At 43.7% G+C, this 22,892-nt stretch overlaps 2 protein-coding genes across 4 annotated transcripts in view; one reads left to right on the forward strand and one right to left on the reverse strand.

The window, feature by feature from the left end:
• The window catches only part of TRAK2 (trafficking kinesin protein 2), a 248,713-nt gene extending 239,745 nt beyond the window's left edge, over window positions 1-8,968 (reverse strand). For 2 of the 3 annotated variants that reach the window (XM_029606261.1, XM_029606259.1), the window contains exon 1: window positions 8,773-8,968. The gene's annotated coding sequence lies outside the window, so the exon portion shown is untranslated. The remainder of the gene's footprint in view (window positions 1-8,772) is intronic. The other variant, XM_029606260.1, reaches the window with a different exon arrangement.
• Window positions 8,969-9,052: 84 nt separating this feature from the next.
• Window positions 9,053-22,892, forward strand: part of STRADB (STE20 related adaptor beta) — a 67,042-nt gene continuing 53,202 nt past the window's right edge. Inside the window, exons 1-2 of the mRNA XM_029607916.1 lie at window positions 9,053-9,344; window positions 13,973-14,029. Coding sequence (XP_029463776.1) covers window positions 14,018-14,029 — 12 coding nt within the window. The 5' untranslated portion in view covers window positions 9,053-9,344; window positions 13,973-14,017. The remainder of the gene's footprint in view (window positions 9,345-13,972; window positions 14,030-22,892) is intronic.

Consider the following 22,892-nt stretch of genomic DNA (forward strand, 5'->3'; position numbering starts at 1 on the left):
CTAACTTTAAATGTTACGTGTGCCGTCCACGGCAGGCCCGTGGCGCGGCCCTCTCACTTCTCTGCAATAACTCCAGCTCCTGGTTCCTCGTCTCTGGCGGCGGTGGGCGCCAGCTCTGTCCTCAGGCCTCCCCTGATGCCTCTGGCTCAGCTACAGTACCTGGTGTTTCCAGTCCAGCCACTACCTCCATTGCTTCATGTCGGGCCTCTCTGCGTGGCCCGCAGACCCTGCTACACGGCGCCTCGCCCCTCCCTAGGCGCTCATGCGCATCTCCAGTGTTTAAGTAGGGCCCGCGGCGGGAACCTAGCCGCAGCCCCGAATGATGACGTCAGCAGAGCACCAGTACTTAAGCCCGGGCTCCGCTCCCTAGCTTTGCCTTTGTAACAGGTCTCCTCGCTGGTCGAGTACTCGTTCCCTCCTGAGAGTTTCATCTCACTCCCGTGTTCCTGTTCCTCGCTGTTCCTGACTCCTTGTGACCCCGTCGGGAACCATTCCAGAGCACAAAGAGATGGTCAGACATGCGAAACTCATTGGTGATCTCCAAGTAGCGTAGAAGTGATCTACGAACATCCAGCTTCCGCAAATCGTGGGACAGAGGATCCGACCGGTCCAGATCTCCAAAGGCTGGAAGCTCCACTGATTGATTGAAATGAAAGGAAGATACCACCTTCGGCAGAAAGGAAGGAACCGTGCGGATGGCAACACCCTAATCGGAGATCTTCAAGAAAAGCTCCTGGCAAGAAAGAGCCTGGAGTTCTGACACTCGCCGAGCTGAAGTGATAGCGACTAGAAAAATCACTTTCAATGTAAGATCCTTCAGAGTTGCCCTCCTTAAAGGCTCAAAAGGTGCCTGACACAGGGCTGTAAGAACCACATTCAGACTCTAAGAAGGACAAGGCTGGCGAAGCGGAGGACGTAAATGTTTAGCTGCTTGAAGGAATCCTCGTAAGGTTGTGTTGCCAAAGTTCCACCCTGCACTGACCCGCGCAAACAACCAAAGGCTGCTACCTGCACACGTAACGAGCTACATGATAAGCCCATGGACAGCCCCTTTTGCAGAAAACACAAAATATCGGATACGGAAGCCCGGGTCGATGAAACGTCATGATCAAGACACCAGGCCTCAAAAACCTTCCAAACCCGAATGTACGCAAGATTAGTGGAAGTTTTGCGCGAACGGAGAAGAGTAGCCACCACCGCAGGAGTATAACCCTTGTCACTTAGACGGCGCCGCTCAAAAGCCATGCCGCAAGACGGAAGTGATCGGCTTCTTCCAAGCAAACGAGTCCTTGGTGAAGCAAATCCGGGATTCCTGGAAACCGAATGCAACCCTCCTTCGCGAGATTGAGAAGGTCTGCGAACCAAGGACGTCTCGGCATTTCTGGTGCAACAAAAAATCACCGGCGCTGCGTGACGCTCTATCCGTCGGAGCACTCTGCTGATTAACGGCCAGGGTGGAAATACGTACAGAAGAACGTCTATGGGCCAGGGTAGAGCCAGAGCATCTATTCCTTCCGCTCATGGCTCTTGGCGGCGCGAGTAGAACCGTGGGGCTTTGGCGTTCCGAAAAGGTCGCCATGAGATCCATGCTGGGCATTCCCCACGCAAGGCATATGCGCTGAAACGCGGCCTCTGACAATTCCCATTCTCCGGGATCAAGATGGTGTCGACTGAGGAAATCCGCTTGGACGTTGTCCACACCGGCAATATGAGATGCCGCGATGCTGATCAAGCGATATTCTGCCCAGCTGAACAACCGAGTCGCTTCCTCCGCCACAGGATGACTCCTGGTCCCTCCCTGACGGTTGATATAAGCCACCGTGGTCGCATTGTCCGACAACACCCGAACTGCCCTCCCCTGTAGGAGAAGAGCAAAAGCTTGTAACGCTAACCGTACTGCCTGGGTCTCCAACCGATTGATCGACCACAGAAACTCCTTGAGAGACTATAAGCCCTGTACCGACTTCTTCTGGCACACCGCTCCCCAGCCAGAGAGAGACTGGCGTCCGTGGTGACCACTGTCCATTCGGGAATCTCCAGGGGAACTCCCCTGGATAGAGTGCTCGTCTCCAGCCACCACGCTAGGCTGTTTCTCGCCACTTGCATAAGTGGCAATGGAAGAAAAAACTGTTCGGATACTGGGTTCCAACGGGACAGTAACGCATACTGCAAGGGCCGCATATGAGCAAATGCCCATGGCACCAGCTCTAAGGTCGATGCCATGGACCCAAGAACCTGTAGATATTCTCGAACCCTGGGAGAAGTTTGGAATAACAGACTTTGCACTTGAGCTTGTAACTTGATGATGCGGTCCATGGTGAGAAAAACACGGCCCCGCTGGGTGTTGAAGAACACTCCCAAATACTCCAAGGACTGAGAGGGAACGAGCTTGCTCTTGGATAGATTGACCACCCAGCCCAGTGACCGTAGAGACTGCAGAATTCTGTGAATCGCATCCGTGGCTAAGGCCTTCGACTTCGCTCGAATCAGCCAGTCATCCAAGTAGGGATGCATTAGGAGACCTTCCCTCTGGAGATGAGCTGCCACCACCACCAACACTTTGGTGAAAGTCTGTGGCGCAGTCGCCAGGCCGAAGGGTAGAGCTCGAAACTGAAAATGCTGTCCCAGGATGCAGAACCACAGAAACAGTTGGTGGTCCTGAAGGATCCCTATGTGGAAGTAAGCCTCCGTGAGATCTAGCGAAGCTAGGAATTCCCCTGCCTCACCGAGGAAATGACCGACCGGAGAGTTTCCATGCGGAATCCTGGGATCTTTAGATACTTGTTCACCTCCTTGAGGTCTAGGATGGGATGGAACGATCATTCCTTCTTCGGTACTATGACGCATATTGAGTACCGACCCCTTCCTTGCTCCTCTGGAGGAATGTGAACTATGGCCCTTAATTGTAGCAGCCGCTGCAATATGTCCCGAACCGCTGTTCTTTTTTTGGCATACCCGATCTCGGGGGGCGCCGAGCAAAATCTAAAGCGTAGCCTTGTTTTATCACGGACAGGACCCACTGATCTGTGGTCACCTTGGTCCACTCCTTGAAGAATAGGGCCAGTCTGCCCCCTACTGCCGGGATCGAGGAGTGGACCAGCGCTCCTTCATTGGGAGGATTTTGCTCCTGAGGAAGGGAGAACCGCCCCAGGTCTGCCAAATCTTCGACCCCGAAAGGACTGGGTATAGGTTTGCTGCTTTGCCGGAGTCGAACGAAAGGACAAAGTGGGCGACTTAGGAGGTCGATATCTCCGATTCCCCCTAAATCTGGCTTGAGAAGAGAAGGAACCGCGTGAGCAAGCGATGCACCTTATTCTCTCCCAGCGATGCACCTTATTCTCTCCCAGCGACTGAATCATGTTGTCCAGGATCTTACCAAAATTTAACTTACCCTTAAAGGGCAAGGACCCCAGTTGAGCCTTAGAAGACACATCCGCAGACCAGTTGCGCAACCACAAGAGCCGGCGAGCCGCGACCGCTGACACCATGGACCTGGCGGACGTCTGGAGGAGGTCATGAAAGGCATCAGCACAATAAGCCACTGAGGATTCCAAACGGTTCACCTGAGCCGCTTCCTCGGCCGAGAAATCTACATTGGCCTGTAACTGCTGCACTCAGAGAAGCCTGGCTCGCATAGCAAAATTACTACAAATAGCTGCCCGGACTCCCATGGCTGAGACCTCGAAAATCCGTTTGAGTTGCACCTCTAACTTCCTATCCTGTAGATCCTTGAGCGCAGTCGTTCCTGTGACAGGAATCGTGGTTTTCTTTGTGACAGCAGATACTGCAGAGTCCACTTTTGGGACCTGCAGTAGCTCCAAGGCGTCCTCTGGCAGAGGATACAGCTTATCCATGGCTTTACTGACCTTTAATCCAAGATCCGGGGTATCCCATTCCCGGAACAACAAGTCCGATGCAGAAAAATGAAAGGGAAAGGCAGTAGCAGGACCTCTCAGGCCCAACAAGACAGGGTCCATCTTCCCGAGTTTGGTTTCCTCGGGAGGGCTGTCAATGCCCAGCTCAGAGACGATAGCTGGAATAAGAGATGCCAATTCGTCTTTACGAAAAAGGCGAACCACTTTAGGATCATCGCCCTCAGCCGCCTGAGAACCCCTCTCCGCCAGTGGTGGATCTGGCTCCGGGTCATCCGCACCCTGCGGAACCTGGGGTTGACAATCTGGATCCCCAAGATCTGAATCCAGATCAGAGGAGTCTGTATTCCCCTGCGGATCCCCAGTGCGGAGGGAGCGCTTAGCTTTAATAGGCTCCGTCCCCTTATCCACCTTGGCGCGCTTAGCCGCCCGTGTCTTATGGGAATCTAATTTTCCCCCCGGAATCAGCTTGCCTGCCTTCCTTGTCTTAAAGACTTTGTGTAAAAAAGCAATGAAGGAAAACTCAGAAGAGGTGTCAGAAGTCCCCTCAGGACTGTCCTCCGGGCCAGGGGAGACAGACTGCTGCCGTCCGCGGCATCGAGGAAGGCAGAGAGAAGATAAAAAAAGCTGAAAAAAGTTCAAAACTCCCCCCCCCCCCCGAGACCGAAAACGCGGCAACCCCCCCGTGATGAGAGGAAGGGAGGGAGAGCCTGCCCGATCCAAAACTAAAGTACAGAAAATTTACCTCAAAATAAACTTTTAAAGCGAAAACGCAGCCTACCGTGGTCCAGGTTGCTGATCCTTAGGGTGGAGTGAGCCGGGCTCCCCGGTATCGCAACCACGCTGCCTCAAATATTTAGGGTCCTCAACCCCTGTCGGCAGCTGCCTCTGACCAGCAGGGGACGACCCTCTCAGAGCCTAACAACCCTCTGGGAGGCGGACCGTAGGAAACCTTTTTTTTTTTTTAAAGAAAGTTTTTAAAAATTTTACAAAAATTTAAAGAGACAAACCCTGAAATTCAGGAAAGTATATAGAAAAAAAAATCTAAAATTAATCAAGCCCAAAATAAAGACTCTGACCAGACTGTAGGTTTTGCACCTCCACCATCTGCTAGAGACAGAGAAATACTGGCGGACTGTAGTTGGCACTCTCCTATATAAGGCGGAGCTTTGTTTTTAAAACATTTTATTTATTTATTTACTTATTTTTACTATACCCACGTTCAGGACGAAAGTCTTATCACATCAATAGAGACATCTCTGTCTCTATCTGCTAGGGGGGGGGGGAACCCAGCAGTCTGGACTGATCCGGGTACGTACAGGGAAAGGATGTTAGGGAGCTGACTGGGATACTGCCCAGTGCCCAAAGAACCTTAGAGAATAGCCACTTCCATTAGCAATGGTTACATGGAATAGACTTAGTTTTTGGGTACTTGCCAGGTTCTTATGGCCTGGATTGGCCACTGTTGGAAACAGGATGCTGGGCTTGATGGACCCTTGGTCTGACCCAGTATGGCATTTTCTTATGTTCTTATGTAATCCATTCCTTCCCACCAGGTACCCTGTGAGCCTCTGTTCAGCCTATGAAGCAGTTGGTGCTTTGGGACATCCATCAGCAGGGGGCAAACAGACAGGGTATATTTCTGAGAAATACGTATACACCGAAAATAACTTGAAATGAAAACATAACATTAATGAGACAGCAATTCAGCACAGTAATATTTTGACCAATCTGCATTAATATTACTATTTATAAAGATTTAGTAATAAAAATAATCGGAGAATATTGTGAAACTATAGTGGAAATACAGTTACATTTAACTTGTTATATTTCAGAGCATCTGATCTAAATCTCTTCTATGTAAACAAACAATAAAATAGATGAACACATCTAAATTATCCTTAAGAAACATTAAGATTCTGATTTACTAAGCTTTTTTTCCCACAAGAACAGAATGGGAGTAAATTAGGCCTTAGATGAATTTACTGTTTATGAAAGGTCTAGGGCAGAGCTTTCCAAACTGTGTGTCGGGATACGTTAGTGTGTCGCCTGCAGTGTGCAGGTGTGTCGCGCAAGCCCGGTCAACTCTGATGCGAGTTTGGGCTTTTTTTTTTCTAGAGATTCACTTTTTTTTTTCAGTTTATGGGTTGCTTATTATTGGGTGATTTTTGCTGTCAATCGCGTTTTTTTGGGGGGCTTGGTGGGTGGAACGAGCCCAGCCATCCTTGCATTGGCTGCTGCTGCCGATGAGGCCTGGCCATGAGGAGTACTGACTGCAAGCAGCAGTGTCTGGTGATCATGGAAGGGAGTGAAGCACTTAACTGGCAACAATCAAAAAGACGAGGTACATGAGTGTGGGGGCCAGACATGTGCTGGGGGGAGAGAGATGAGTGAGTGGGGGGCAAACATGCTGGGGGGACAGACATGTGCTTGAGGAGGAGAGATATGAGTGTGTGGGGGTCAGACATGTGCTGGGGGGAGGAGAGAGATGAGTGAGTGGGGGACAGACAATTTGTTTTATTATTGTTTCTCATAAATTATAACAATAACATGAATCTTGGAATATATATTTTTAATATAAATTTAAGGTTTTCATGAGATAGGTTGTGTCGTGAAACATTTTATTTATGTATATATTTAAGGAAACATACATAAATTGTCGAAATATGTTTCGTTCGTTTAACCTTTAACCTCTGGTTTACTAGTAGACTGAATTACCGTGTCGTGAAATTATGTTTGTCTAAAAAGTGTGTCACCAACATGAAAAGTTTGGAAAGCTCTGGTCTAGGGGAACACATTCTGAGCACATTAACAAGCATGTACATCAAAAAAATAAGTAAAGAAAAACCAGTGCCAATTCATTCAGTTTTCTGCCAATCAACCTCATGCTTGCTTTGAAAATCATCAGCATTTCTGGCTAGGAAACCAAAGATGACTGTGGAATGTGTGTTCTAAAATTTGAGCACTGCTTAATGCCCTTGCATGGAAATCCCTTGCAAATTAGGGTATTAAGTAGTACTCCCTGATGCAGAGAGATGCGATGGCCTAACCTGGGTCAGAGATGGGGTTCAATTTACAGTGCTACTGTGCAGGCACAAAAAAAATCTGAAAAAAGAAATCTTTCCTACTCCACTTAGCTGGCTAAGTTCCTGATAGTGCTGTTCGAATTTACATTATATAATAAATGACTGAAAAATATAACTAGTAGGATTAGTATCTGTTGTTATTGAGATGGAAACCTAGAATGAATGAATTGGAACTAAACTAGTTAAGAACCTCTATGGTACTTTGAATATGTTTAACTATGAACTAAAATATATATATGCTGTGATATTGAATTAGAAAGGTAAACACTAACACAAAGCACATGATCATTGACCATGAATATGAATGTCAATTCTATAAACCGTTGTGATCTTCTTTTAGAATGATGGTATATAAAATGCCCAAATAAATAAATAAATAAATAAATAAATAAATAAATAAATGAATGTTTGGCTAAGTATGGACTTATCCAGCTGTGGTCAGTCACTGCCACATAGCTGAATAAGTCAGTATTTATCTGGCTGGATAGCTGTCTCTACTTAACCAGATAAGTCCGTACTTATTCGGCTAAGTGGCAATGGCTAACCACAGCCAGATAACTGGATAAGTACTGACTTTCTTTCCTTCAAAAAGTATGGAAACAGAAATAATTAATGAGCGGCTTTCATAATTCCTAAGACTTATTTGCCAAAAAGAACATGAATGTGTGAATATTGCTACCCTTAACATAAGGTTTGGGGGTAATTTGCATGGAGCAGCAGTTCCTACCCTTAACAGAAACAAGAGGATAACCTGCTCGGAGCAACATTACTACCATAAGAAACTTGCTGGGCAGACTGGCTTTGGTCATTTTCTCATATTAGGTAAAGATAAACCAAGACTTTATCAGTGAAACATACATAAAGCCAGCCCTTTCATACATGCTATACTAATAACATTTAACCATTCTCCAAAATATAAAATAACTAAAGGAAGCTCTACCTGAATATAGTTATGTCAGAATTTAATCAGAAATAAACTATGAGGGCAAATAAGGGCTGCAAGGTTTATTCCAGTTTACCAATTTGTTTTCTTTCATAATGACAGTTACAGTCCTTAGTTGATCTCTATCTCCCTTTCACTTTTGTTTCAACTAAGAATCCTTTGTATGTAATCCATAACTTAAAATTGTTACTATTTTTATCTTCTCAACCTCCACTTAAAAGCAAGAAACACAGTGAAGATGATAATATAGGTTAGATGGGGGGGGGGGGGGGGGCACAACCCATAGGTTTCTTTCGGGTCATTACTATTTCCTACGTATTGCTAATACTGTAATGGAAGCATATTTCCTCTAGCCTCTCCCTGCTTGCATTCGTCCTGGGAGACCAGACAGTCAATTCTACACTAATCCCAGACAGGAAGGCAGGCAGTTTTTACCCTTGGATGATTGAATTAAGAGGGTTTTTAGTCAGTAAGGATTTTTTTTCTCCATTCTGTGCCTACAGAATACTTTTTTTGGCGTCAGCTCCTTTATTAAGAGCAAACACAAACAAAATTAATATTTTCATAGATGTTTTCTTCCTGAATACATAATCACAGAAAGAACATCCTTGAGTGTAAATAGAAATTAATACATACATAATTAAGAATTTGATGGGTGTGAAGCCAAATGAACTAAACCTGAACGGACTGGGAGTGGAGCAGAATAGGGAGGGGACCTTCTTCCACAGAACTAGCGGTAAGGGCAGGACGGGGGCTAAGAAACAGGAGGCGGTCGCCAGATCAGGCTCCCTGCCGTCCTGCTGTCTAAAAATAAGGTCACCAGCGTCCCTTCTTCACGGGCCCCGCTATCTACCCCATTCCCCTTTCTCACCCGCTTCTCTGGGACGGGCTCCGTACCGGAATGAGAGAGCAAAAAGGACAGAAGATGCCTCCGGTCGTCGCAGCCTCACTCTTCGCGGCTCCCGTCACTGGACAAAAACCAACCGCCAGCGGCTGGCCAACTGGCACCGCACAGAAACAGGAGGTGGGACGGCTTCAGTGCGTCATCTCAACGCGACGAGAGCGGGAGCGCCCAACTCGGGTCATAAGCAAGGGTCTGTTTGGCGGCAGGGTGCCAGGACTGTGATTTCGCTTCTATGTCGCGTTCTGATGATGTTAGGCCCTTGCCTGGCTTTCTATCTGCCGAGGCGGAGCTGGAAGTTTTGCTTGCTTGCTTGCCTGCCTCCCCGGCTTCGGCGGGTCTGATCCGGAGCCCATCTACTTTGTCTACAGGTGGCTAACACAGCCGGTTGTCCCGTTTTGGAGTTAGTGCTGCTTCCATCGTCTTTTTGCGGGGATTTCGATTCTGGTGCTGGGTTTAGTTCCTGGGGAGTCTGGAAGTGGCTGCGCCGAGCGTCCAGTCCCGTCAGGGTAAGGAAGGGACCGAGAGCAGGATTTCGAGATGTGAGGGCTATATATCATTTAGGACCATTTATTTTTTATTATTACTGCATAGAAATGGTCCCTTGGGAGCTGTCATGTAAGAAACCACTAAAATTGTTAGCTAGATTTTGTACTTCAGGGCCGGGATGGATGTATGCATGTTACAATTGTAGAATATTTTGAGGTTGTATTGAACGAAGGTACTGTCCAAAAGCATATGAACTTTATTTCAAAATATTTTTGTGAATCCCATCATAACGAGCTTTCCTTCCCAGAAAGACACCAAATGTATAATTGTTGCATAACTTCCAAAGGAAAGATAAACTTTTCAAGCAATATCTTATGAATTTATTTTGGAAATTAGCGGTATATAAAAAATGAAAATAACCTAGAATTATGCAAACTATGTGTAAATCAAGATAAGGATGTGCATTGACTGGACTGCACTCAAGACAACACCTGCTGCTTGTAGTCTGCCTACCAGCATCTAAAGCTATTTATTTTTATTTTTTTATTTGTTTGTTTGTTTATTTAGGCGTTCCAGATCATTTTGATCTATTAGTATGAATTAGAATGATTAGTAACAAATAAAAGTGGACTAACATGGCAAACACATTATTTTACACAAAAACTCAGATTATCAGAAGGAGCAAAACAATTTAAATTTTTTTTTTTTTAATTTAAATCTTTTTTTTATACTGATGTTCGTTTGCACATCACATCGGTTTACAGTTTAGCGAGGTTTTGGTAGCAGAGTAGGAGAAATTGGGAAATTACATTTTAACAGTTTTAAGAAAAAGACTTGCAAACATTTCAGGGTAGATAATATCATGTACAAATACTTATATCAGGACCCAGAACTGAAAAGTGGATTGATTTTCAGTATTTAAATGCTAATGTGTATTTCATCCAATCAATTACCACACCAGGTGGAAAGTGTCCCATATAAATGCTCAACAGTATCTTTGGAATATTAAAAGGGAAACATCCTCTTGAAAATACAATTAATTTCTTTTAACGATGTTTTCATTACTCAAAAGAATTTTTTAGGAAGGAAGTGGATTGTTTCATAAACTTCAATGCACTACTGACTTGTAGTGCCTTGTGTGGATTTTAATCATGAACGTTCCACCTCCTACCCAATGAAGTTTTTTTTCAAAGTTTTTTATGAATTGCAGTGTGCTTTAAAAAGATATAACAACTATTCTTAACGGCAGTGTTGGTTAAAGTCCCGCATCATTCATTATTAGCACCAACCAAGTGGTTGAAAATTACCCTTGCCGTTCAATGATAACACCGACTCCGTTTGAAAACTTACTGTCCACCCGACAAGGCCTTGTTTCTGACCCAACAGGGTCTTTCTTCAGGGGAAGTCGATCGGCGTTATTAACATGGTCGGATGTTACTTATCTTGTGCTTGTTATCCTTCAAATGCCTCACCAAAAGGCTATATGATGCTGCATAAATCAGAGATTGTAGAGGAACCTCCTTCCTTCACTGCTGAATGATTCTTTAAAGTTTTCACGAGCTGAAAAGCTTCGTTGCTCTACCATGTTGAAATGAAGTTGAACGCTCTCCACCAACGCTCAATGCTCTGCGGGCTCAGAGGGATTTAAACTCCGTATCCTTTTGTGCAGTGATCTGACCTATCATTCTTCAGACATAAAATGAACATGATGACGCAGAAACTTAAATCTGGACTGGATTACATTGATTTAAGTTTCTGCGTCATCACGTTCATTTTATGTCTGAAGAATGATAGGTCAGATCACTGCACAAAAGGATACGGAGTTTAAATCCCTCTGAGCCCGCAGAGCATTGAGCGTTGGTGGAGAGCGTTCAACTTCATTTCAACATGGTAGAGCAACGAAGCTTTTCAGCTCGTGAAAACTTTCAAGAATCATTCAGCAGTGAAGGAAGGAGGTTCCTCTACAATCTCTGATTTATGCAGCATCATATAGCCTTTTGGTGAGGCATTTGAAGGATAACAAGCACAAGATAAGTAACATCCGACCATGTTAATAACGCCGATCGACTTCCCCTGAAGAAAGACCCTTTTGGGTCAGAAACAAGGCCTTGTCGGGTGGACAGTAAGTTTTCAAACGGAGTCGGTGTTATCATTGAACGGCAAGGGTAATTTTCAACCACTTGGTTGGTGCTAATAATGAATGATGCGGGACTTTAACCAACACTGCCGTTAAGAATAGTTGTTATATCTTTTTAAAGCACACTGCAATTCATAAAAAACTTTGAAAAAAAACTTCATTGGGTAGGAGGTGGAACGTTCATGATTAAAATCCACACAAGGCACTACAAGTCAGTAGTGCATTGAAGTTTATGAAACAATCCACTTCCTTCCTAAAAAATTCTTTTGAGTAATGAAAACATCGTTAAAAGAAATTAATTGTATTTTCAAGAGGATGTTTCCCTTTTAATATTCCAAAGATACTGTTGAGCATTTATATGGGACACTTTCTACCTGGTGTGGTAATTGATTGGTTTAAATAATTTAGTGAACCCTATACGATTTTTGGTGCCTAGCAATTTTAATGTGTATTTCATGACATCATTTGGGGATGTACATTAGTTTTAGATTAAAGATTACTCTCCTGAGATAGGTAAAAAATAATCCTGTATGTTACAAACTGAAATACAGCTGTATTAGCAATTTTTCATCTGTCCTTTGATCTGTTGCCACACATTGGCTATTAGAATTAAACTACTGGACCTACTAAACAGGCTACAACAATAAGTTTCTATCTGAACCAATAATGTTTTGGTTTTGATAACTATATGCTTGTATATGTAATAACAGAAGTATTTTTTTAGCCTACCTTCCAAAGAGAAAGAAGGTTTATGAGATCATTTGTGTGTCCTCTCTAATAACTTTTCTGTTTGGGATCATTGACATGAAATTTTGAGGTTATGTCAGGGGGGACATGAGGATTCTGAGTAGGGTGGGTTTTATTTTTTATCAATCCATATCCACATATCCTGGACACATGTGCATGTCTTGGAAAGTAGGCTGGAATAGTTCTGGGTCTAACTTCATATCAGTGTAATTTGTATATGGTATGTTACAAAAAAAAAGTGTTCTCGGCAATTTCTTCATTGTACTTAGTGCTGACATGCAATTAATTTCAGCAGCTTTAATTACATACCTCCTCAGAAAATGATTTTGAATATGATAAAAGAAAACAATTATACACATCATAACTAAAATGTTTATTCTGTGCATAGCTATGATAGCTAACCCTAGAAATTATTGTAGCTCCTGATGGTGAAGTGTGCTACTCAAATTAAATTATTTATTGGTTGAAATTTGGTATTTTATTTTGGGTGAAAGTGGCAATCCTCAAATATACCGGTTGTACATTAGTCACTGCTATAATTTATGCATAAGAACATAAGAAGTTGCCATACTGTTTCCAACAGTGGCCACTGTTTCCAACAGTGGTCAATCCAGGTTACAAGTGCCTGGCAAGTACCCAAACATTAAGTAGATCCCATGCAATAGATATTCCCTAAGTCAGCTTGATTAATAGCATTTAATGGACTTCTCCTCCAAGAACTTATCCAAACCATTTTTAAACCCAGCTACACCAACCTCCCTAACCACATCCTCTGGCAACAAATTCCAGAGCTTAATTGTGTGTTGAGTGAAAGAATTTTCTCTGATTTGTTTTAAATGTGTCACATGCTGACTTCATGGAGTGCCCCCTAGTCAATCTCTGAAAGTGTAAATAACCGATTCACATTTACCCATTCTAGACCTCTCATGATTTTATAGACCTCTATCATATTCGCCCCCCACCAACCAACTCTTCTCCAAGCTGAACAGCCCTAACCTCTTCAGTCTTTCCTCATAGGTGAGCTGTTCCATCCCCTTTATCATTTTGGTTGCCCTTCTCTGTACCTTCTCCATCGCAACTATATCTTTTTTGAGATGCAGTGACCAGAATTGTACACAGTATTCAAGGTGTGGTTTCACCATAGAGGGATACAGAGGCTATATGACATTTTCCATTTTATTAACCATTCCCTTCCTAATAATTCCTAACATTCTGTTTGCCCTTTTTGACTACTGCCACACACACACTGAGCCGATGATTTCAATGTATTACCTACTATGATGCTTATGTCTTTTTCTTGAGTAGTAGCTCCTAATATGGAACCTAACATCGTGTAAATGCAGCATGGGTTATTTTTCCTTATATGCATCATCTTGCTCCTGTCCACATTAAATTTTATCTGCCGTTTGGATGCCCAATCTTCCAGTCGCGCAAGGTCCTCCTGCAATTTATCACAATCCGCTTGTGATTTAACTACTCTGAATAATTTTGTATCATCTGCAAATTTGATTACCTCACTCATCGTATTCATTTCCAGATCATTTATACATTTATTGAAAAGCACCTATCCAAGTACAGATCCCTGAGGCACTCCACTGTTTTGATGACTGATTCTGTTAAAAAAAAACAAAACAAAAAAAAAAAAAAACCCCCAAAAAAACTATACACACACCCAAACTACAATTTTCTTATCTGTGGCTGTATTTTATTTTATTGTTCTTATACTTATACGAAAATAGTATTAGCTCCAGGCTTCCTTGGTTTGGAGTAAACTAATTCTGTGATCTCTGCTTATAGGACAAATGGGTTCATGTGAATTATTCAAAGACCTAAAGAGATTCCATGTCTTGCTTGGTAAGTAAGTCTGTATTTCTTCATGTTAGTTTGTATCATGTGGTTGGTGCTCTCCCCATTCAGCACACTGGGATTAATGCACCCTGGTAGGGTCCTGACATAATTTATTACCCTAATACTATTACTGAATATTAACACAGGCATTTCCAAATTCAATCCTGGAGAGCCACAAACCATTATGCATGAGGGATATTTCCATAGAGTGGAGGAAGTGCCTGCAGATACATTTCATGCATATTCACTGAGGACATCCTGAAAACCACTGGTTTGTGGCCTTCCTGGATTGTTTTTGTGGACCCTTAATATAGCACTACAGACTGTACAGACGTATGTCCAAGTCAATCCCTGCTCTTTAAAGCTTAAATTATAGTCAAGACATGCAGACAAATAGTTAAGAGGTTTTGCTTAAAATCAAAGGATCATTTGGGAAGAAGGGGTGGGTACAAAGGGAAATGGGAGGTTTGGATACAAAAGGTGTGGGTTTCAAACGATGGTGGTGGGATTTTGTTTGGTACAGCTGATATTGACGATGATGGTTGGCTCTTGCTGGTTAGTCTGATTATTTGTCAATACATGTGGTACCTGTTAATGAAGAAATAGTTTACAAAAAAAAATCCATAAAGGAATTGTTGGGAAAAAAAACCAGAAAAGGGAGGATTATTGTGGTGGTAAAGAAGCAGGAAATCATATCTTCACTTTCTCAAAGTTGATATATCAGGAGAAGATGGGATTGGGTGGGTGTGGGGCAGGAAGAGTAAGAAATAAAGTCAGAAAAATTAACATTTTTCAGCACTTAAGCCTTTAAAAGAAATGCAAGAACTTCAGAGAAACAAGGAGCTCCTCTCTTTGTCTGGATTTAAGAGGTTTTTTTTTTCTGGTTTTAAGGTGGCACTGCCTAGGAGAGGTTTCACTTCTTGAAATAAATCTGAATAGTTTTTTTTGGGGCCTAAATTTGATTTACAGAATTGAAATGATCTATAATGGAATTTTGTTAGAAGAAATATGGGAACAAAGAACAAGAAACATATCAAAGAGTCAAGGACTGATAAAATAACTGAAAATAGTGTTTCACATTCATATATATCTTGTAGGAGGCACTTTTTGTTCAACAGGAGACTTATTAAAGGCACCTCCTTCCTAGGTGTATACAGGAATGCATCTTCAGGTTTTTAATGGAAGTCAATGGGAAAATAGGTTTTGATATATGGAATTTCAGTATACAGAAAAATGACAGGAACTTGTCTCTTCTGTATATCAAGGGATTGTACTTCTGAACTGGATTTTTAAAAAATATTAATAATCATCCCAACAAATGAATTAGAAGTTTCTTCTCTGTTTGTGTTTTGGTCTGGCTCACCATCCTTTATAACCGAGCTTCCAGCCTCTTTGTACCATGCTACATTCCCATTCATTGTCGTTTATGATGGGGATTTCCAAAGCTGAGATCAGTGTTGCCAGATGCCAAAAAGTTTTATAGCCCAACCAATCACAAAATCTAGCCCAAAATTTATAGTTCCTATTATAGGCTATAACCACTATACAGAAACTAAACAATGCAAATCAAATTTTAGTTATGCAAGATTTCTACACAAAGTCCTGCATTGCATGCAGACAAATTGACAAAAAATCCTGCGTCTAATAACTATGGATATAAAAAAAAAAAAAGCAGATCTGCACATCCATTTGTTTACTCTCCTTTGCCTGCTCTGTTCAAACATCCTTTAAAAACAAAATCTATTACAGTGAAATTTTTTAGGCTGAGATTGTCCTAGTTTCTTTTGTGGCAAGATTATGTGATTTTATAATCAGCTCTCACTCTCTCAGCCTGACTGCCAGCAAATTCTGTGGTTACATAATGCAAACTTTCCTGGAAGATATGATCATCCTTGCAGGGTCTGTCACCCCTTTGATTCGGTAAGAAAACAAGGAGGCTTGAACAAATAAATGACTCGGCTAGGAAAGCTGATGAAAGAAAATATTTACATCCCTGCCCTATAAACATTTGTTCTAAAAATCTACGAAAAATTTTTCTTGAAATTCTCATCAACATTTCGTTGTGTTGCACAATCGTCATTGTGAATAAATGTTATCTGTAGTATGTTTAAACTAGATTTAATAACCTGATTTCCTAATGCTGCACCTGAATTACCAAAGCCCTGCACATCCATATTGTATAATCCTCAGCAGGATCGATGCAATGTATGAAACAGCAAGGCACACAAACCCGCCCTTGGGCTGGTAAAACTCATCACCAGCAACAAAGGAGGAAAGTAGGGATAAAGACACAGCCTAAAAGAGAAGGAATTTTTCACTGAGCATTTCTCGTTAACGTGTTGCCAACCTTTCCTTAAATAATACCTTTTCAAGGAGCAGAGTCAATTTTAAAAGGCCTGCACACACAAATAATGGGGGTTATGCGCGTGGCCGGGCCCTGCGTGTTGATCTCATTTTATGCCAAATGGGTGGAGCCACCGATATTTTACGGATTTACTGCAAAGAAAGGCTGTGACTTCTCTGAAAGATTGCCGATTTTGGGGAGTCACCAGGGAGAGGTTGGGGGAAAATAGCTATACAATGGTTTTCCCAGGACCATGCGTTCTTCTCCCACGCGGCTGCTGCTATCTGTTCTTTAATTTTAAATTCAGAGAAACCGACAATAATATCACGCGGGCGATTTGGTTGAGGTGAGCACAGGGCTCTGTGGGCGCTATCAAATAGAATCTCCGGAGGTGAGAAGTCACCATTCTTGTTTGTCTCCCGAAGAATGTATAGGCAGAAATCTCGTATCGGCGCATGGCAGTCTTCGGGCCCCGTCGCCTCGGGGAAGCCCCGGAAGCGGAGATTGCTCCTGCGCACCCTATTTTCCAGGTCAGCGATCTTGGCTGTAATTTGAGCAGTGTCAGCCCGAAGGGCGGCAGATGCATTTTTGTTAGCGAGTACTAGCTCAGATTGACCCTCGAATCGCACATCAATATCATCTACGCGATGTCCTAAGGACGTGAGGTCCTTCCTCATCTCTTCCACGTGCGCCAGTAACTCTTGCCGGTAAGCTTTTATATCTGCTCACAACCCCACGAACCAGTCTCTGAATTCAGCCCGTGTCGGATGGTCTGATAGCGAGCTGTCAGGCGTGTCTGTAATTGTTGTGAGCGGTTCAGGGAAATCAGCGTGCGAGATTCCGCCATCTTGGCCTCTGTCCACACTATCAGGAAGGCCGCTCAATTCTTTATTACCTTCTTTCTGGTATGAGAAATGTTGTAGATCCAGATTTTTCTTTTTCCCAGCCATGCCTCTCAGCAAAGGCAGCCTCCCGGAGCCAAGAAAGGGTGGACTGTGGAAGATAGAACGCGGATTGCTGCGGATTTGATGGGGGACAGCCGGAGCTCAGAAATTAAGCCGCCATCTCACAGCGTGACGTCACACGCCCCCTGTTGATCTCATTTTAGAAAGGGCCCGGCCATGCACATAACTCCTGATACATGCAGAAGTGCCAGGCTTGAAGAAAGGGTCTGGGTGGGGGGAGCAGGCCAGGACAGCACCATTAGACACTGTCCCGGGGAAGCGCATGCCGGCAGCCAGTCGGCTTGCGGAGTTTACTTCTGCTCCGGAGGAGCAGTAAGTATAAAAACAAAAAAATTGGGGATAGCTAGGGTAGGTTTAGGGGTTGGGGAAGAGGGGGGGAAGGATAGGGTTAGGGAAGTTGCCTCCCAGTCCGCTCCTTTATTGAAGCGGCCTGGGAGGGAACTGGGCAAAGGCCTGATCTCGTCATCAGGCGATTCTTTTAAAATCACCCCTGCATGCAGAGGAAGCCACCTGCCCACACATGCGCACCAGATTTTAATGTGCACGCGAGAACCGCATTTTATAACATTCACGTACCGATGCACGCATGTTATAAAATAGCCACGTCCATGTGTGCGTGTGGGCCTTTTAAAATTTACCCCTATGTGATGGCACTTTTTAAATTTTTCTTTGAGAAAAGAAATCGCTGCCAGTTTTCCCCCCCAGGGAGCGATTGCTGTTGGATCACCCTCCATGGTGCTTTCCCTATCAAAACCTCAGTTTTTCAGGAGATAGCTTATGCAAGAATGAAATAGCGAAGCCGCAGCTCCCAGGGAAGGCACCGTTCCAGGAGAGTCTCCTCTACCCCTGAGCGGCCTTAGAAAGTTAACAAGAGAGGCAGATGTGCAGGAGAATAAGGAATCCCACTTTCGAGAACTCAGAAGACGGAGTTTTAAAACGTGGTTTCTCAAAAGCGCACAAAAAAACGCACACGCCCTTAAAAGTAGCCCAAAAAAACACAATCCACAAAAGCCCCAAATTTCCCACAGTCAATCTCCAAAACTAGCCCAATTGGGTGTGAAATCTGCCTGACTAGTAACGCTGCCTGAGATGCCTTGAGCCTTTTCATTTATCTTTTTTTTTTTTTTTTTTTTTTTTTTTTGACTCCTTGAGTAGGCATCATTCTCCACCCTCTATAACTCGTCCATCATAGCTTGAGTGCTTGGTAGGGAACCACAGGCTGCATCTCCTTTTGGAGCCTGGGGTCCCATGTGAATTCCTCTTATAGGTGTCCATTGCATTTGACTACTGAGATTCCCTCCTTCCCAGTGGCTGTGAAAACTTCCCCTTCCTTATTATCCTAGTACACCAGACAAGACAAATGAGTTTACTCTGGCCCCCAGCTAATGTAGGCAGAGGATGTACCTTTTCTTCCATCACATCCCTGGATGAATGGAGGTGCAGTCTGGGCTCTTACAGTAGTCTCTGTCTCCAGCAGATGGTGGACATGTATGGATTGATGCAGCAAGATCCAGGTTAAGCAAAGGCTGGCTTGCTCCTTCAGCAATACCTCTTCTTGAGCCAGTTTCTCCTATTGAATAGCTTTACTTCCTAGGGCCTTTTGTTTTCACCAGTGGAATGGTAGTTCCCCTCACTTATTCTCTCTCTCCCCTCCCCTTCCTTTGTGGCAAAACCCTTCGTAAGGTTTTACTGCAAATAAAGGAGAGAGCTGGTTTACAGGAAGCAGGGGTTCACAGAGAAAGAGTGTTTGTGCAGCGTCTGCGGGGCCTGGCTCTTTCTGAAGAGGTGAGTGCTGCAAAGCAATCTCAGCCGATGTCAAGAGCCATCTGCTAGTTTCTACACAGTTCTCTCCCATAACCCATGTTCCTGGTCTGCCTCTGGCTTGCTGCTGGAATGAACCATGGCCAGCGATGTGCTGCCTGTGGAGCTATTATGCTCTTAGCATGGTGAGCTCATTCTGCCCCACATGCGACATTGAAATGGGGCCGCCTCCTGCCTATTCATCTCAGGCTTTTGGACTCCTCTGTTCCCATGGGGTAAGGGGAGCAAGCAACTGTGCAGGCGGCAGGGGATTGTACCGTGATGGCATGGATATTGCCAGCTTCCAACTCCTTTATTGGCACTCATAAGAACATAAGAAATTGCCATACTGGGTCAGACCAAGGGTCCATCAAGCCCAGCATCCTGTTTGCAATAGAGGCCAAAACCAGGCCACAAGAACCTGGCAATTACCCAAACACTAAGAAGAACCCGTGCTACTGATGCAATTAATAGCAGTGGCTATTCCCTTAGGGGCGGATTTTAAAAGCCCTGCGCGCGTAAATCCTTCTGGATTTACGTGCGCAGGGCCCTCGTGCGCCAGCGCGCCTAAGTCCCGGGGCTTTCGAAAAGGGGCAGGAGGGAGCGTATCCGGGGGCGTTCCCGAAATGACGCGGCGTTTCGGGGGTGGGCCCGGGGGAGTGGCGCCGGCCCGGGGGCGTGGTCGAGGCCTCCAGACCAGCCCCCGGGACCGGAACACGAGCGGGGCTGCCGGCCAGCGCGCGCAAAGGTAGGGGGGGGTTTAGATAGGGCCGGTGGGGTGGGGAAGGTGGGGGGAGGGCGAAGGAAAGTTCCCTCCGAGGCCGCTCCAAAATCGGAGCGGCCTCGGAGGGAACAGGCAGCGCCGCTGGGCTCGGCGCGCGCAGGTTGCACAAATGTGCACCCCCTTGAGCTCACCGACCCCGGATTTTATAAGATAGACGCGGCTACGCGCCTATCTTATAAAATCCAGCGTACTTTTGTTTGCGCCTGGTGCGCGAACAAAAGTACGCGATCGTGTATTTTTTTAAAGATCTACCCCTAAGTATAATTGATTAATAGCCATTAATGGACTTCTCCTCCAAGAACTTATCCAAACCTTTTTTGAACCCAGCTACACTAACTGCACTAACCACCTCCTCTGGCAACAAATTCCAGAGCTTTATTGTGCGTTGAGTGAAAAAGAATTTTCTCCGATTAGTCTTAAATGTGTTACTTGCTAACTTCATGGAATGCCCCCTAGTCCTTCTGTTATTCGAAAGTGTAAATAATCGAGTCACATCTACTTGTTCAAGACCTCTCATGATCTTAAAGACCTCTATCATATCCCACCTCAGCCGTCTCTTCTCCAAGCTGAACAGCCCTAACCTCTTCAGCCTTTCCTCATAGGGGAGCTGTTCCATCCCCTTTATCATTTTGGTTGCCCTTCTCTGTACCTTCTCCATCGCAAATATATATTTTTTGAGATGCAGCAGCCAGAATTGTACACAGTATTCAAGGTGCGGTCTCACCATGGAGCAATACAGAGACATTATGACATTTTCCGTTCTATTAACCATTCCCTTCCTAATAATTCCTAACATTCTATTTGCTTTTTTGACTGCTGCAGCACACTGAGCCGACGATTTTAAAGTATTATCCACTATGATGCCTAGATCTTTTTCCTGGGTGGTAGCTCCTAATATGGAACCTAACATTGTGTAACTACAGCAAGGGTTATTTTTCCCTATATGCAGCACCTTGCACTTGTCCACATTAAATTTCATCTGCCATTTGGATGCCCAATCTTCCAGTCTTGCAAGGTCCTCCTGTAATGTATCACAGTCTGCTTGTGATTTAACTACTCTGAATAATTTTGTATCATCCGCAAATTTGATAATCTCACTCGTCGTATTCCTTTCCAGATCATTTATATATATATTGAAAAGTACCGGTCCAAGTACAAATCCCTGAGGCACTCCACTATTTACCCTTTTCCACTGAGAAAATTGACCATTTAATCCTACTCTCTGTTTCCTGTCTTTTAACCAGTTTGTAATCCACGAAAGGACATCGCCTCCTATCCCATGACTTTTTAGTTTTCGTAGAAGCCTCTCATGAGGGACTTTGTCAAACGCCTTCTGAAAATCCAAATACACTACATCTACCAGTTCACCTTTATCCACATGTTTATTAACCTCTTCAAAAAAATGAAGCAGATTTGTTAGGCAAGACTTCCCTTGGGTAAATCCATGTTGACTGTGTCCCATTAAATCATGTCTTTCTATATGCTCTACGATTTTGATCTTGAGAATAGTTTCCACTATTTTTCCCGGCACTGAAGTCAGGCTCACTGGTCTATAGTTACCCGGATCGCCCCTGTAGCTTTTTTTAAATATTGGGGTTATATTGGCCACCCTCCAGTCTTCAGGTACAATGGATGATTTTAATGATAGGTTACAAATTTTAACTAATAGATCAGAAATTTCATTTTTGAGTTCCTTCAGAACCCAAGGATGCATACCATCCGGTCCAGGTGATTTGCTACTCTTTAGTTTGTCAATCTGGCCTACTACATCTTCCAGGTTCACAGTGATTTCATTCAGTTCATCTGATTCATCACCCCTGAAAACCAACTCTGGAACTGGTATCTCCCCAACATCCTCATTAGTAAACACGGAGGCAAAGAATTCATTTAGTCTTTCTGCAATGGCCTTACCTTACCTAAGAGCCCCTTTAACCCCTCTGTCATCTAATGGTCCAACCGACTCCCTCACAGGTTTCTTGCTTTGGATATATTTAAAAAAGTTTATGAGTTTTTGCCTCTATGGCCAACTTCATTTCAAACTCTCTCTTCGCCTGTCTTATCAATGTTTTACACTTACCTTGACAATGCTTATGTTTTATCCTATTTTATTCAGATGGATCCTTCTTCCAATTTTTGAAGGATTTTTTTTTGGCTAAAATAGCCTCTTTCACCTCACCTTTTAACCATGACGGTAATCGTTTTGCCTTCCTTCCACTTTTCTTAATGGGCGGAATACATATGGACTGCGCCTCTAGGATTGTATTTTTAAACAATGTCCAAGCCTGTTGAACACTCTTAACCTTTGCAGCTGCACCTTTCAGTTTTTTTCTAACTATGTTCCTCATTTTATCAAAGTTTCCCTTTTTAAAATTTAGTGTTAGAGGTGTAGATTACTTATTGTCCCCCTTCCAGTTATTAGTTTAAATTTGATCATGTTGGGCTTTTTTCATAAAAAATATTTAAGAGTCTATAAAAAATATAAAAAGCAAAAAACAATTTTGGAATAAAATAAACATATGAAGGTGAATGATTAAAAGATCGATTGGTGTCTGAGATAAACAATGTCAGGCTTGCTGACACCTTCACACAGGTGGGTTTAAATTAAAAACATTTTTTGCCCTTCATTATCAAAGTTGGTAATTGAAATCTCCCATTATTATTGCACTGCCAAATTGGTTAGCTTCCCTGATTTCTCCTAGCATTTCATCATCTGTTTGACCATTTTGTCCAGGTGTATGGTAGTATACTCCTATCACTATACTCTTTACCCAACACACATGGTATTTCTACCCATATAGATTCTACTGAGCATTTAGTCTCTTGTATGATCTTTATCCTGTTGGACTCTATCTATACCATCCAGGACGTAAAGTGACACCCCCCACTCCCCCACCAAGTTGATCCTCCCTATCATTGCGATATAATTTGTACCCTAATATAGCACTGTCCCATTGGTTATCCTCTTTCCACCAGGTC

The sequence above is a fragment of the Rhinatrema bivittatum genome, chromosome 6 (assembly GCF_901001135.1).
Source record: "Rhinatrema bivittatum chromosome 6, aRhiBiv1.1, whole genome shotgun sequence".
Taxonomy (NCBI): Eukaryota; Metazoa; Chordata; class Amphibia; order Gymnophiona; family Rhinatrematidae; genus Rhinatrema; species Rhinatrema bivittatum.